Source organism: Gopherus flavomarginatus, chromosome 11, assembly GCF_025201925.1.
Source record: "Gopherus flavomarginatus isolate rGopFla2 chromosome 11, rGopFla2.mat.asm, whole genome shotgun sequence".
Lineage (NCBI taxonomy): Eukaryota > Metazoa > Chordata > Testudines > Testudinidae > Gopherus > Gopherus flavomarginatus.
In genome coordinates this window covers 47,878,864-47,892,707 of record NC_066627.1, presented here as the reverse complement: position 1 = coordinate 47,892,707, position 13,844 = coordinate 47,878,864, and the positions used below count along the sequence as shown (strand labels likewise).

General features: G+C 45.9%; 1 protein-coding gene across 1 annotated transcript; it reads right to left on the bottom strand.

Moving 5' to 3' along the window:
* Positions 1–308: 308 nt before the first annotated feature.
* LOC127030992 (endogenous retrovirus group K member 10 Gag polyprotein-like) lies at positions 309–2,905 on the bottom strand. Its single transcript, XM_050917670.1, has 2 exons — positions 2,866–2,905; positions 309–1,954 (listed from the first exon to the last, which is right to left on the bottom strand). Exons 1-2 carry the CDS (start codon positions 2,903–2,905, stop codon positions 309–311), a joined length of 1,686 nt encoding a protein of 561 aa, XP_050773627.1.
* Positions 2,906–13,844: the final 10,939 nt, after the last annotated feature.

The window sequence follows — 13,844 nt, the reverse complement described above, 5'->3', positions numbered from 1 at the left end:
TAGAGGGCCATTTACTACGGAAGGAACGATTTGTACCTTATCGTTTTCCAATGTTATATCTGCTGCTGTGGCCAAGTCCACTCCGGCACTTCCTCGGGTGGCTCCTGTAAGGTATTCCAAACAACCAGTTTGGGGTTGGGGAACTCTTGTGTCTTCGCGCCCCCCCGGCGGGCGCTCCGTATCCCGTTTCCCTGCAGCGGTGTGCCATCCTTTTTGAAACGAGATCGGCATTCGGATGCACGGTGCCCAAACTTGTCACAACGGTTACAAGTGCCCGCAAAAGCCTTTGTCGCCTTATCGGTTTCCATTCATGTATTTTTATTTGGGCAGTCCTTTTTCATATGTCCCGGCTTTCTGCACGCAAAACAGACTCCTGACAGACGAGTAGGTTTATTAGTGTTCTGATTTAGTTTTACTAAAGGCCGAAGGGCGACCGCTAGTGCAGATGCATGGGCCTTTGCATGTATTTCTGCTTTATCAGTTTCTTCGTAGATAGAGGCTCTATTGCAAGCCTCTACCATTTCGGTGAGGGAAGCAGTTTTCGGTAGGGTAGCCAAAATACGACGACAAACGGCATTGGCATTTTGCGTAGCGAGATCAAGCCCAACAGCCGCCTTTGCTTCTGCTGTCAAGTTAGGAGAACGGTCTATCGCCTCTCTTAGTCTATCAAGAAATGTGGAATAAGGTTCTGAAGGAGCCTGGACGATTTTTGCATACGGCGGAACTGGCTTACCCATTTGGGGTACTTCTTTAAAGGCGGCCAAAGCCAATCCCTGCGACTGCTGTAGAATCCGCAGATCGAGACGGGCTTGACGCTGAGGATCTGTGTAAATCCCGGTTCCCATAAGCATGTCCTGGGTGGCATAACACAACGGATTATCCTCTGATAAGTCGATATTATGTACAAGAGCCATCTCCGCACGTTTTGACCAGTTGTCTTTCCACAATAACCTTTGAGTTGGCGTTAAGAGCATGTCAGCAAACTTTGAAGAATCATAAGGGCACATAGCTTGCCCAACGAATATTTGCTCTATTAGAGACTGTACATATGGGTTATTCATGCCATAGGACATTATTGATTTTTGTGCTTCATGAACTAGTTTCCAATCCAATGGTGCCCATTGTCGTCGGGCCGGGTTATTTGGGTCCGGTGTTATGACTGGAAAGGCCTCAGGTAAAAATTCCCCCTCTATATGGGCCTCTTTTATAAGTCCGTGCCATCGCCGCACCGGATCTGGGAACCCAGACCCGGCAGTGTCAGATGAATATGCTGGTGGTTTGCTGATAAAGGGGTTGCCATGTTCCGGCGACTTACTCATGAAAGGGTTATCTTGCTCGGTACAACCCACATTGCACCCCCATAACCCGCAACGGGGACAGGGGGTAGCGACATCACCTGTGCGTGGGGTTTTATTGGGCGGTTTAGTCTTATAATTTCTCATAAAGTTGGACTCAAAGGCGGACGAACCTGGTGCAGGTGCGTCACGCAACATACCATAATCGTGAAGGGTTTTTAATGTATGAGATTGTGGAGGATGGTCCTCCCCGGCCAGCTGGGACAATTTATTTAACATCTCTTGCAATTGATAACCCTGCCTTTTCATTTCTTCCTGAAATTCAATCGTCCCCGCATTGGTAACCTCCATCTTTTCCAAGGGTTCATTTGAGTCTTGAGGGAGTGGGACGGTGCTGGGATCAATCTCGGGCGCACTGGAGGCTAGCGTAATCACAGTTTCTTCTCCCCCAAAGAATTCATGGGCTCCCACCGGCAATACACAAGGCGGCTCTTCCTTTGATTTAAAAATATTACTAACCGCCGCCTGTACTTCTGCCTCCGCTGCAAATGTTTCTACGACTTTCTTCGTTTTGCACCATATTTGGCTCAGGGATACAGCCTCTTTATTGCCATGCGAGACAGATTCCCACAGATCAGATCCCACACGCTCCCAAACGGCTTTATCAAAAACAGTATTTGGAGTAATAAAAAACCCGCGCCTTTGTCCCCACTTCAACAACTGGGACAGCGCGTTGGAGGGAATCTTTTCTCCCTACTTCTCAGCGATGCATAACAAAAAATCATGCACCGTTTTTTCCTCCGCTGACAAAGCAGAACCCATGCTATTTTCTGCAGCCGCTCACTTGTGAGCTCACGAACATCTCTCTCGGACGACCAGGAGCCGATATCCCCTCGGTACCTCCTGCCGCGGCCGCTACCTACGCCTTTTCCTTTCGAATGCACTGACCAGGTCCTGCCGGATCGGATCACGTCGGGGTCACCAATTGTGGCATCTCATGCGGACTGGATAAAGCACAGGACCAATATGGTTGCAAGCTGAATCAAATCTGTTTATTCACAGCCTTACTATATAGCCATCTCTTGCATTACATAACACTTAACACGCAGCACCAAACCATGTTATTGTATTTCCTTATTGGACAGCGGGTAAATATCACGCACTCTGCATGCATCTAATCATTACTGATTGGTTAATTGCAACGACGTAACCCCTGATTATATAAAGAGTGATTTATAGCCTTGTTTACTTCTTTTCTATAGTCGGGCTTCAGATCTGTCGGCGCCTTTCCGAAATAGCCCCATGCCAATCCTTTCTGAGTGTTCAGACACGATCGTGGTCTAGCACTGTATTTTTCCACTCAGATCAGTATAGGGATGATAAATCCCTACACCTAAGTTGCACTCATATAATCACATTGACTTCAGTAGGTGGGATGGATCTAAATGAGATTGCAGCTCAGTTTACTGGAGTTGCAGGAGTGTGACTGTGGGCCTATATTTACCCACTCTGGGGTATTTGCTGATACTGAGTCACCAGCAGAAATGACCCAGCTGAGAAGAAGATTTACCAAGCTGTTGTGATGATCCTGTTACAATATTCTTCTTCATCGCTCATTTCCCTCAAGGCGTCCTCCCACAACACCACTGTGTAATATTTTGTACCTCAGGGTCTGGATGGCAAAATGCTACATTCCCATCGCATGCAAGCTAAGGTAAGGGCAGGCCATGTCCATCATGCAGGGAATCAGCTGACAAAGGTAGGGCTCAAATAGGATGGTTTCTTGTAGAGCATTGCACAATTGGCCATATGCACTATAGGGTTTTTCACCTCTCTGTCTGAAGCTTGCATGTTTTGCCAATACAGGTTGAATACTGGACTTGATAGACCAACAGTCTGCTCCCACATACCAAGTACTGTGTTCCTGTACTATGGGGAGGTTTGAGAAATCCTGGTTTAGGATAATCAAAAGCTAACAATCACAGCAATGCCTGTCATCTGCAAGTCACTCCTTCTGAGATCACATGATCACCTATGAGTCAACAGCTGTGAGACTGCATGGGAAGACAGCATGGTTGAGTGGCCATTGTGTGACCTTGGTAAATCATTTCACCTCTCTGTGCCTCGGTTCCCCTTTCTACTTTTTTTCTCCTTTGTCTATTCAGATTTTAAGGTTTTTTGAACAGGGATTGTCTCTACATTTGTACAGTGCCTAGTGCAATGAGACCTTGATCTTAACTGGGTCCTTTAGGTGATTCTGTAATATAAATATGAATAAATAACATTTTGCAGTGTATTTCTAGGCAGAGAAGTTGACTGAACACACTTTTTCTCATCCGTTGTCTTGATGAAGGGCTGACCAGTCCTAACTAAGATTTATTGGTGTAATTCCACACCCATCACCAGTGGCCATGTAATACCTCAACCTTTGGAAATGAGCTCTAATGAGGTACAATCCACTTCTGATGAATTCAGGATCTAATGAAGTCTGCTGGGATTGTGGCAACAGGTTTTCACTGTTTTTTTTTTTTTTTTTTTTTTTTGAAAACAAGTAGACATTTAAGTAGCTAAAAAACATATGTCAGGAAAATACTGCAGACTAAATCCAGTGCTGTGTGACTCCAGGGGAGCGCTTTTCACACAGTTCAGCTGAAAAAGCTTCACTTCTCTGGGGGCTGGAGTATAACATTCCATCATTTATATCATTGCACCGTTGCCTGCACAGCGGAAGAAGCAACTTTTCATGCTCCCTTGGAAGCAGCTGTCTAGACCCATCTCTTGAATTCTTTTCATGCAGAGATGTTATTAAAAGGGTTTTGAGGAATCTCTTGTACTATGAATATCTTTCATGAAGCCCATCTCAGCAGTTGGGTTCATAGTATGCTGAGTGTGGTTGAAAAACATTTACTATTAAAAAACAACTTCAGTAAAGAAGAGAAATGTGGAATCTTTTCAGGAGGAATTCCTCATCTTACACACCCTTTTTCTATCCCTCTCTCTTAGGTACTTTTATGGGCCCCATTACTGTAGTGTCTAAGGTCCAGATCCTCAAAGGTATGTAGACACTTAACTCCCATTGATTTTTCAGGGCCTATTGATTTCAAAGGGAGGTAAGTGCCTAAATACCTTTGAGGATCTGGACCTCAGCGCCTCACAATCTTTATGGTATTTATCCTCAGAATACTCCTGTGAGGTAGGCCAGTGCTATGATCTCTATTTTATGGACAGAGAATTGAGGGCCAGAGAGACTAAGTGACTCGCCCAAGGCCTCTTGGGAAGTCTTCAGTGGAGCAGGCACTTGAATGCACATCCCCTGAGTGGTGCTGGGTGGGAAATGTCTTTCCTGTCCTGGGAAAATGGTTGAGCTTTCAATAGTTTTTTCCCATTCCACACTGGGAAGAAACCTCTCAAAAGTTTTCAAGAAATACAAGAAAGAGAGACCTACCCCTGTCATAAACAAATATTTAAGGGTTAATGTCTCTTTTACCTGTAAAGGGTTAACAAACAGGGAACCAAACACCTGACCAGAGGACCAATCAGGAAACAAGATACTTTCAAGTCTCGGTGGAGGGAAGCCTTTGTTTGTGTTTTTTGGGTTTGGCTTTGTTCTCTCTGGGTCCTGGAAAACACTAGACATGCAACCAGGTTTCTTGCCAATCTCCCTGCTACAGTCTCTTATATATTCAGAATAGTGAGTATTTAGTAAGAAAGGTGGTTGTAGTCTTTTGATTGTTTTCTGTATTTGCAAATGTGTATTTGGCTGAAAGTATTTTAAATTGTATTTCTGCTGGAGGAGGCTTTTTCTCCAGTTTCTATAAGCTGACAGACCCTGTAACTTTTACCATCTAAATTGCAGAGATAACTTTTATTTTTTTCTTTCTTTTTATTAAAAGTTTTGCTTTTAAGACCTGTCTGATTTTTCCCCTTGTTGAGGCTCAAGGGAATTGAGTCTCTACTTAACAGGGAAGGGGACGGGAGGGGAGAAGGGTGGAATCCCTTTGTTTTAGATTCACGGAGCTTGAATCTGTTTATCTCTCTAGGAGCCTAGGAAGGGAACACCTGGAGGGGAGGAGAAGGTGGGGGAACAAACCTAATTTCTCTGTGTTGTGATTCAAGGAGTTTGAATCACAGTGATCTTCCAGGGTAACCCAGGGAGGGAAATTCTAGGAGAGGAAAATGGTGAGGAAAGGGGTTTACTTTCCTTGTATTAAGATCCAGGGGGTCTGGGTCTTGGGGGTCCCCAGGGAAGGCTTTAGGGGGACCAGAGTGTATCAGGCACTGGAATTCCTGATTGGTGGCAGCTTATCAGATCTAAGCAGGTAATTAAGCTTAGAGGAATTCATGCTGGTACCCCAACTTTTGGACTCTAAGGTTCAGATTGGGGAAAGATACTATGACAACCCTCAAACAGTCACTAGACCAATGGTTAGCGCACTCACATGAGAAGTGGGAGACCCAGGTTCAAGGACTCCTGTGTCCCCAGTGAGTGCCTTAATGAGGCTATAGAAACATTCCTCTCTCTCATTGGCCCAACACATACTTGATTATTGATACAAAGTGGAACACCTCCAACAGGAGAGATTGAGAGACACCTGCCTAGGATATCCAATAAGCCACTAGTCAGAGCACTCACCTGGCATGGAGGAAACTCAGCTTAACGTCTCTGTTCTGAAAACTTGCCTCATTCACAGCAGGGACTTGAAGGTGACTTCTAAAGCTTTGTCTAAACTGATACGTTCCCGCAAAAAATTTCTGTTTTGACATATTTGGGGCCAGATCTTCAGCTACTGTAAATCTGCATAGCTCCACTCGGTAGCCCCAGGTCAGCCTGGCAGTGACCTGGAGGGGTTTTTTTTGCCTTCTTCTGCAGTTGGGGGCATGAGCTGCTTGCCTGGATCAGCTGGATATATCTCACTTAATCAGTTCCTTGGACTTGCAGCAGCCTGGGGCAGTGGTGCACCCTGGTCCCTCCTGTTCTCTGCCTGTGGAACATATCTAGTCTCCTGTGGTCGTTGGGGTTAGCGTGCAGGTGCTGATGGATGCTGGTGGCCTGTGATAAACAGGAGGTTAGGCTAGATGAGTGGGCCATCCCTTCTGGCCTTAAACTAAGTCTGGGCCTTTTTCTCTTTCCTTCCCTGGATTCTTTCTCTCAGTGTCTCCAGGAAAAAAAGAAAGGAGGGTTAATTCCTTCCATTGTCTTCTTTGTGTAGTGCTTCCTCCACTGGGCTCACCTCCGTGCTATTATAACTGTTTGGTTGCTCTGAATACCTTTCCCAGACCCGAACAAGAGCTCTGTCTGTGTAGGTAGGACGCTCGGTCTCCTTCCCCAGCAGAAGTTGGTCCAATACAAGATTTCATTTCATCTCACCCACTCTGTCTCATTAAAAATGTTTTGCATTTTACATTCAGGCCTGAGTGCAGGAAATAACTCTCCAAGTGCCAATTACCAAAAGGTCAACAGAGCTGAGTCCAGCTAGTCACATCACTTGGGAGAGCAAAGAAAAGCCTAATCCATGCAGCTGATGCTCAGCAAATGCAAACCATACAAAGGATGAGCCTTATTAATGTATCTCATCTCGTACATGAGTGGGTTGTTAACCTTAATAACACCGAGTACACGTTCTGCATCCACTGTACATTAGTCAAGGAAACCGAGGTCCCAGAATATGGCTACGAGGGTACCGCAGGGGAATGAAAGCAATAGTAGCTTAAATAAATGGGCCCCCAGTAAACTGAACTGCCCATTTGCTGTGAGGCAAGGACAGGACACCGGAAAGAAAAATAAATAACATAGGAACACAAATGAGCATCCGTAAATTGACGTCCCCTCTGCTCCTTACACTGGTGGCGTTTTTTCACCTGTCACACTTCTGTTCCCTCTTGAAATCACATACTACTTCAGACATGAGTAAAACTAGGAGCACTCTGAAGAAGATCCAAGCAGAAATCTTGGGGGTGGGGGGGAATAGATAGTTCTATCATTATTAATTATGTGTGTTACAGCAGTGCCTAGAAGCTCCAGCTGCTAACAGGGCCTCCCTCTGCTAGGTGCTGTGTAAGAGGTGATCTCTGCCTCAAACAGCTGCCAATCTGAACAGATCAGACAGACAAAGGGTGGGAGAAAGGAAAGGTGACATATTGGGAAACTGAGGCACAGCATACAGAAGTGGGTGGGCGAGGCTCGGTGGTCTAGAATGTGTGGGAGGTCAGACTAGGTGAGCGCTACTTTCCCCTGCACTACAGGGACTCTATGGCCTCTAGTCAATGAGATTGGGGTATGTAGAAGAGAAAGAATGGTAGTGGGGCTAAAGCACTTGTTTTGCTTGTGCCACCAACTTCCTATTCAGCCACTGGGCCACTCACTTAATTTTTCTGTATCTCTGTATCCTCATCACCAGATGAGGTTGGTAATACTTTTGACCTCGGAGGGGCATTGTGGACACACATCCATTCACTGCAGGGATGGTTTATAAAGGAAGAAAAAAATAAATCCTTATTCGCAGCGTGTTTGGATTGTGCATAGTACAATGAGTCAGAGGGTCAGATGGCGAGTGATGAAGGTGCAAAAAAACATGGAACAGCTGACCTGTCCGCTAAGCTCCATTCAGCCAGTAGGTGAGGCAGGGTTCTGTGGGAAAACCGTATGTGATCATGTAACCAGAGCATTGTTATGCACACAGAGTTATGGTTCCACAGGCAGCCTTAACTGAGTCACTGCCTAACTTCTCAGTGCTTCACTGTCACACCTTTGCAGGGAACACACATGTATGTGATGCAAAGGGGAGAGGAAGAATGGCTTAATGGTTAAAGCACAGCCTGGGAAGCAATAGCAGCTAGTTCTGATTCACTGGATACTTCCTATATGACCTTGAGCAAGTCACTGACTGCTCTGTGCCTCAGTTTCTCCAGTTATAAAAGGGGATAATGGATACATCTGAGGGAGATTGTAAGGTTTGATTCATTGATGTGATTTGAAGGGAGATGCTAAAGGAGATACAAATATGATTATTCTTCTAAAAATACAGGCCCTTTATTCCCTCCTACAAATCAGTGGTGGAAGGCATCTGTGAAGCCAGTTTAGCCAACTACTGGGGGATTTCTCTTGCATAAGGAGACTCTTTGGGTAGTGCAGAGTTGAGGTAGCACTAAGCCACCCCTCTCCTGGATCCTGATGTAAACAGCTGTCCTGGAGAAAGGGTAAGCTACAGCTAACTGAGATCACCAGCACACTCATTTGGGGTCATTAGCCAATAGGGATGATGTACATGTTAGCAGGGGAATGGTCCTGCTATTGTGGGGAACTTTCCTGGCTTCTGCACTACCCCGGTGAAGTGGGCTAGCGAAAGGATCTGAGTCCTCGCTCCCACTTCCTTTACCCAGAGGCCTCCCTGCCCTTGAGGACTCCCCTTCCACCCTCCTGTCTGGCAGAGTCCTCGTAACCCCAACAAGGCTGGGTCCAGGATTCCTGGGGGGGCTCAACCCCCAACCCTGCTGTGGTCACCCAGGACAGGGGCTAGAGTGTCCCCACTCTGGGGTACTCTCTTTGCACTGCCCACCTGCCTGACCCACTGATCACATCATACAATTTAAAGCAAATACAAGTTATTTAATTAACAAATTAATAAGGAAAATTGGGAAAGGTTAAAGGAAAACACATCACCCCGCTCTGTGGCAGGGACAATCACAAACAGTCTCTCTGGAATGTCAGGACAGTTCACAGTCTGTTCCTTGTAGGTCCCAGGCCTCCTTCTCAGGTGCTGGCTGTGCTGCAGGGACGCTGCGGGTTGGACACTTGCTCTGGCGGTGGCCACACACTCTCAGGCTCTGGGTGGCAGGACCCTTCTCCCTAGTGTCACCTCTGCTCTGTCAGGGTTATGATCCCCCCCCCCCCCCCCGAGTCTGGCCTGCAGGGCCTCTTGGCTGAGGCATCTCCCTCTGCTGGGCCCACTGCCCAGGGTCCCCCTCGCTCTCCCCACACCCAGCTCCGGACTGCTCCAGCCCCAGCTCCACACTGCCTCAGCACGGCTGCTGCTGCTGCTCTGCCTTCAGCTCCCTGGGCTGCTTCTCTAGCTCCAGTTGCTGCAGCTCCCCTCCCAGGGCAGGTCTCTCTCCCTGGGCTGTGTTCTGGCTTTTTGGGCTGCAGCTCTGCTCCTGGCAGCTTAGCTTGGGCCCCTGCTCTCTCCTTCACTCGGCCCCACTCCGTCTGACCAGGCAATTCCAGCTCACACTGAGGAGGGGACCCACCCTGGCCTTCTGTCTCTTTGATTAGCCTGCCCACCATATCAGTCAGGCTGACCTGGAGCATTGGCCTCTAGCCAGTGTTCCTGGGGACTGTCAGTCTCAGGGTCCTGATTTGCCATCGATCCCTCCCCTTTCAGTGCTGGGAGCTAGCAACCCAAACACCCCCACTGAATGTTAGTAAGGGATAACAGTCCCCTTACATACAGAAGTGTGGAGACTGCTGCTCCAAATCACACTGTCCCCAAGATTTGGACACTGCAAATTCGTCATACAGCCACCTTGTCTCCTTTGGCTCTTCTGGTCCTGTGCTGACCGCTGGCCCCAGGGCTCACAAAAGAACCCTGGCCACAGATACTGTAAAGGTTAGTAGATCTAATCACTAGGACTCCAGTGGAAACTGGCAATTAACACAGCTGCACCCGCTTGACTCTCTAATCCTTATATTAGATGAAGCGGCTCAGGGAAGCTGGGCTTTTATATTGCCAAAGCAGCTTTCCACAAGCAAGGTAGTTTTTTAATGTATATTTTATAGCCTATTTATTTTAATCCTTATTGATCCTGTTTTCAGCGAAGCTCTTTTAATTGCTCTTTAGGAGGAAAACACAAATGCAATTGAGAAAGTGACACTGCCCCTCTGGGCCTCACAACCTGCAGCAAGCATGCTAACCTAGAGCTTCTTCAGAGCAGCTGAACTCTGCTTAGTTGCAGGCGCAGAGGGTTCAAAACATTAGCTGAAGTAGAACAGGGCAGTAACAGTAGAAGGGAGAGAATTAGACAGTTCTTGATTCCCGCAAATTCTCTTCATGCTCCTATTTGGAAATCTGCATCAAGTTACCCACTGAGAAACCTGTCAGCTTCAGATCTAAGTTTACCAGCACACCAGTGCAATCTTGCCCTATTATTCCATACACCCTGAGAACTGTAACTCATGTTGATGTTAGTTTTGGGTGTACGCAGAATGCAAAATGAAGCAATCAGCCACATATGCCATAGGGAACAATGATGCACTAGAAAGAAGATACAGGATGAACTAATAGGTCTTTTCTACCTCTAACTGTTCTGGTCTTATGATGATGGCCTGCTATGCAGTGGAATAGCTGAAAAATTAGCTTGTTTTAGCTTGGTGAGACTCTTTTTAGCATCAGATATAGAAAGGTCCAGTGTAAAATTAAATCAGTTCATCCTCATTTTGCAGGGATGTGTTTTGCAACATTTCCCTTTTCTGCTGGTGAATGGAAACAGCAATGATAGGAAACCCTGATGAACTTGCCCCAGCCGGAAATAATTTTGTGAAAATCAGCCCACCAGTCACACCTGGTTGTTTTTGCATCATGGGTCTGATCAGTGCCATTGACTTGAATGGCTTTTAGAGCAGGCTCTAAGTGCAGAATGCTTATTTATATCTTTTGCCTGGGTCTGATAAAGATTTTCTAGTCATTTTGACTTCTAGAGTAGAGAGAAAATATCTCAGATAAGTTATCAGATTTGTGTGGTTTGTATTGGGTAGTGCCTATGCTCCACTGTGTCAGGGGCTGTATAAATGCAAACCAAAAAGTTAGCCCCATCCCAAAGAGCTTAGAAAACATGCAGTATTTTGCTTTAAGAAGAAAAGTTTTCCAAAGTTTAATCAAGCTTTTAAAATAAAAAAAAAGTAGCAAAATATCCAATTAAGAATGTCTCCTGGGCACTCATTACTAATGGCAAGAAAAGGCAATAATTGCACTGACTATCACAATGACAACAGTCAGAGACAAAGAAACAAAGGATTTCAGTTCCCCAACCCTTTTTGTCATGTCTGTGCCATTTTCAGATCTTTCATATGCTAGATTGAAATGTGTTCTACGTCCTTTTCATAAAACTACATGCCAGGCCAGAAAGTCAGTTTGTTTAGTAGGAGTGAGAGTCATTTGATTCAATGTGCAGTTACTTAGGGGGGAAAGATGAAGAGGCCAAAGCCCCAGAATTATTTAGAAAGAATTGTAATATTATCACATGGATCCCAGTGTCTTAATGACCAGGGCTTGTATTGGTGTTTGGCTACCAAGGATTTGAATATTCAGTTTTTCTTGAATGAAGGGAACATCAGTGTCATTTTATGAATGAAACGTGACGGTTAAAGGATTGGGAAGTAGCATGGCCTGGCAGTTAGGGCACTGGTCTGGGAACCAGGGGCTCTAAACTGTGTTCCTGCCTCTGACACTGAGCTGTCTGGTGACCTTGGTTCAGGTCAACTCTTCAACCAGCTGGCATTTTGCTTTTAATCTTCAGCTCCCCATTGGAGGTTGAATGTATTCCAGAACCAGAGGGAAAAAATTAACACAGGATTTGTAACATGTCATTTTCAAAACACTGTAAACACAGGACTCTTACTGCTCAGCGCAGTGATAATCTGATTCCACACAGCAGAACCCTGGCGGCTTTCCTCCTTGTATCCACACTTCATTACCACCTTTTGTTTCCATTCTTCTTCTCACCTGAAAAGAAGTCAAAATGAAAGCTCAGCCCCAAGCAAAGAGACTTCTGATGGGAGCCATAAGAACTTGGAATAGACCCACGTACTCGCAGTGCTCTCCCCAGGCCACATCTAATCAGTGTGTGAGCCCAGAAAGAGATTAATTAAAGACAACTGAGACTTTAAAAGAGAAAAAATGAAGGCAACAAGGAATAAATGGCTCCAAATATAGACATGGTGTCTTAGGAGCAGTGTTTGTCTTAACATTAAAATCTGGAGGAGTGCAAATCTAGATCCAGTCTTCATGACTCTGCCCAATCTCTTTTAAGAAATAGCTGAAGCATACAGAGGCCAGATAGGAAGGGAAATGCCAAAGGTATAAAGTGCCAGGGGACAATTGTGAGTGGAGCATAAAGATCCATGGTTCCACCTCAAATTGTCTCATAATATGAAAACCCCCTAACAGCTGAATAATGCTGCAGAGAGGTATGCCATGCTGGTGCGCCTTTGAGTTTCTTTGGGTAACCAAGCTGATTGGTTTCAAATGTCAGCTTCTGATACTGGTGGTATTTATACCACTTCCAGAAAGTTGTTATATCATCCAAAATGGACGGTGGGAAATACATCACCATTCTTGTTCTTCCATGAGTGGTGTGATATCATATATCATCTACACCTTTAGCATTCCTCTTCCCCACAAAAGGTCTAACTCATTGAGGGTGCTGCTACTCCAGCCGAGACACCCATCAGTGAAAGAAATAAAAAGCGATTGTCTTTCGATGGGCTTCTTCGTGCTGGACTTTTGGTAGGTTATGATGGTCTCAAAACGAAGGAGGAGCTGCTGAAGGAGCAGGTGCTTTTGAAGATGTCCTCCTTAAACTCGTTTAAGAAATTCCCTGTGGCTTTGGAGAACTGCAGCACCCTCCATAAATAATTCCTGCCTCCCCACAAAATCTGGCAGGCTTGTGCAACATCATTCTTTTAAAGATTTGAAAACCGTGATGGGTAGGCTGTGTCCTCTGCACATGGATGAATTCCACCCCCTGAGGGCCCACAGCGGATCAAGTAGTGGGGGCAAAAGACTTATCTGGCTTTAAGACTAAGCTTGATAAGTATATGGAGGGGATGTTATGATGGGATAGTTTAATTTGGGCAATTGATCTTGGATTATCACCAGATAAATCTGCTCAATGGTCTGCGGGGAGATGTTGGATGGGATGGGAACTGAGTTACTGCAGAGAATTCTTTCTTGGGTGCTGGCTGGTGAGTCTTGCCCACATGCTCAGGGTTTAGCTGATTGCCATATTTGGGGTCGGGAAGGAATTTTCCTCCAGGGCGGATTGGCAGGGGCCCTAGAGGTTTTTCGCCTTCCTCTGCAGCGTGGGGCATGGGTCGCTTGCTGGTGGATTCTCTGCAGCTTGAGGTCTTCAAACCAGTTTTGAGGATTTCAATAACTCAGTCCTGGGTTAGGGGTTGTTATAAAAGTGGATGGGTAGGGTTCTGTGGCCTGCCTTGTGCAGGAGGTCAGACTAGATGATCATATTGGTCCCTTCTGACCTATGAGTCTATGAGTCTAAGTTGGTGTTCGGAAATGCAAAAAGCTCATCCAACCTTGAGACCGGGGTCTATTTTCATTGGTGAAGGAAGACATAGTGTCCGAGGCAGTTGTTTGCATTTGGATTTGGAGGCCTGACTCTTTTGCAGCGCTGGCTGTATACCACATCCATATGGCTTGTTGTTGATACCATTGTGTTCAAGGCAGATGCCTCTCATGGCCAGAAACAGCATGAGCAGTTCCTGCAACTATGGTAGTTGTCTCCATGGCCAAACAAGCCTCAGGATAAAGAGGAAAAATA

Coding starts and splice junctions, on each gene's coding strand:
- LOC127030992 (XM_050917670.1), bottom strand. CDS start 2,905: ATGAAGAAGAATATTGTAACAGGATCATCACAACAGCTTG. Junction 1,955..2,865: donor AGGATCATCACAACAGCTTG/GTAAATCTTCTT, acceptor TTTTTGATAAAG/CCGTTTGGGAGCGTGTGGGA.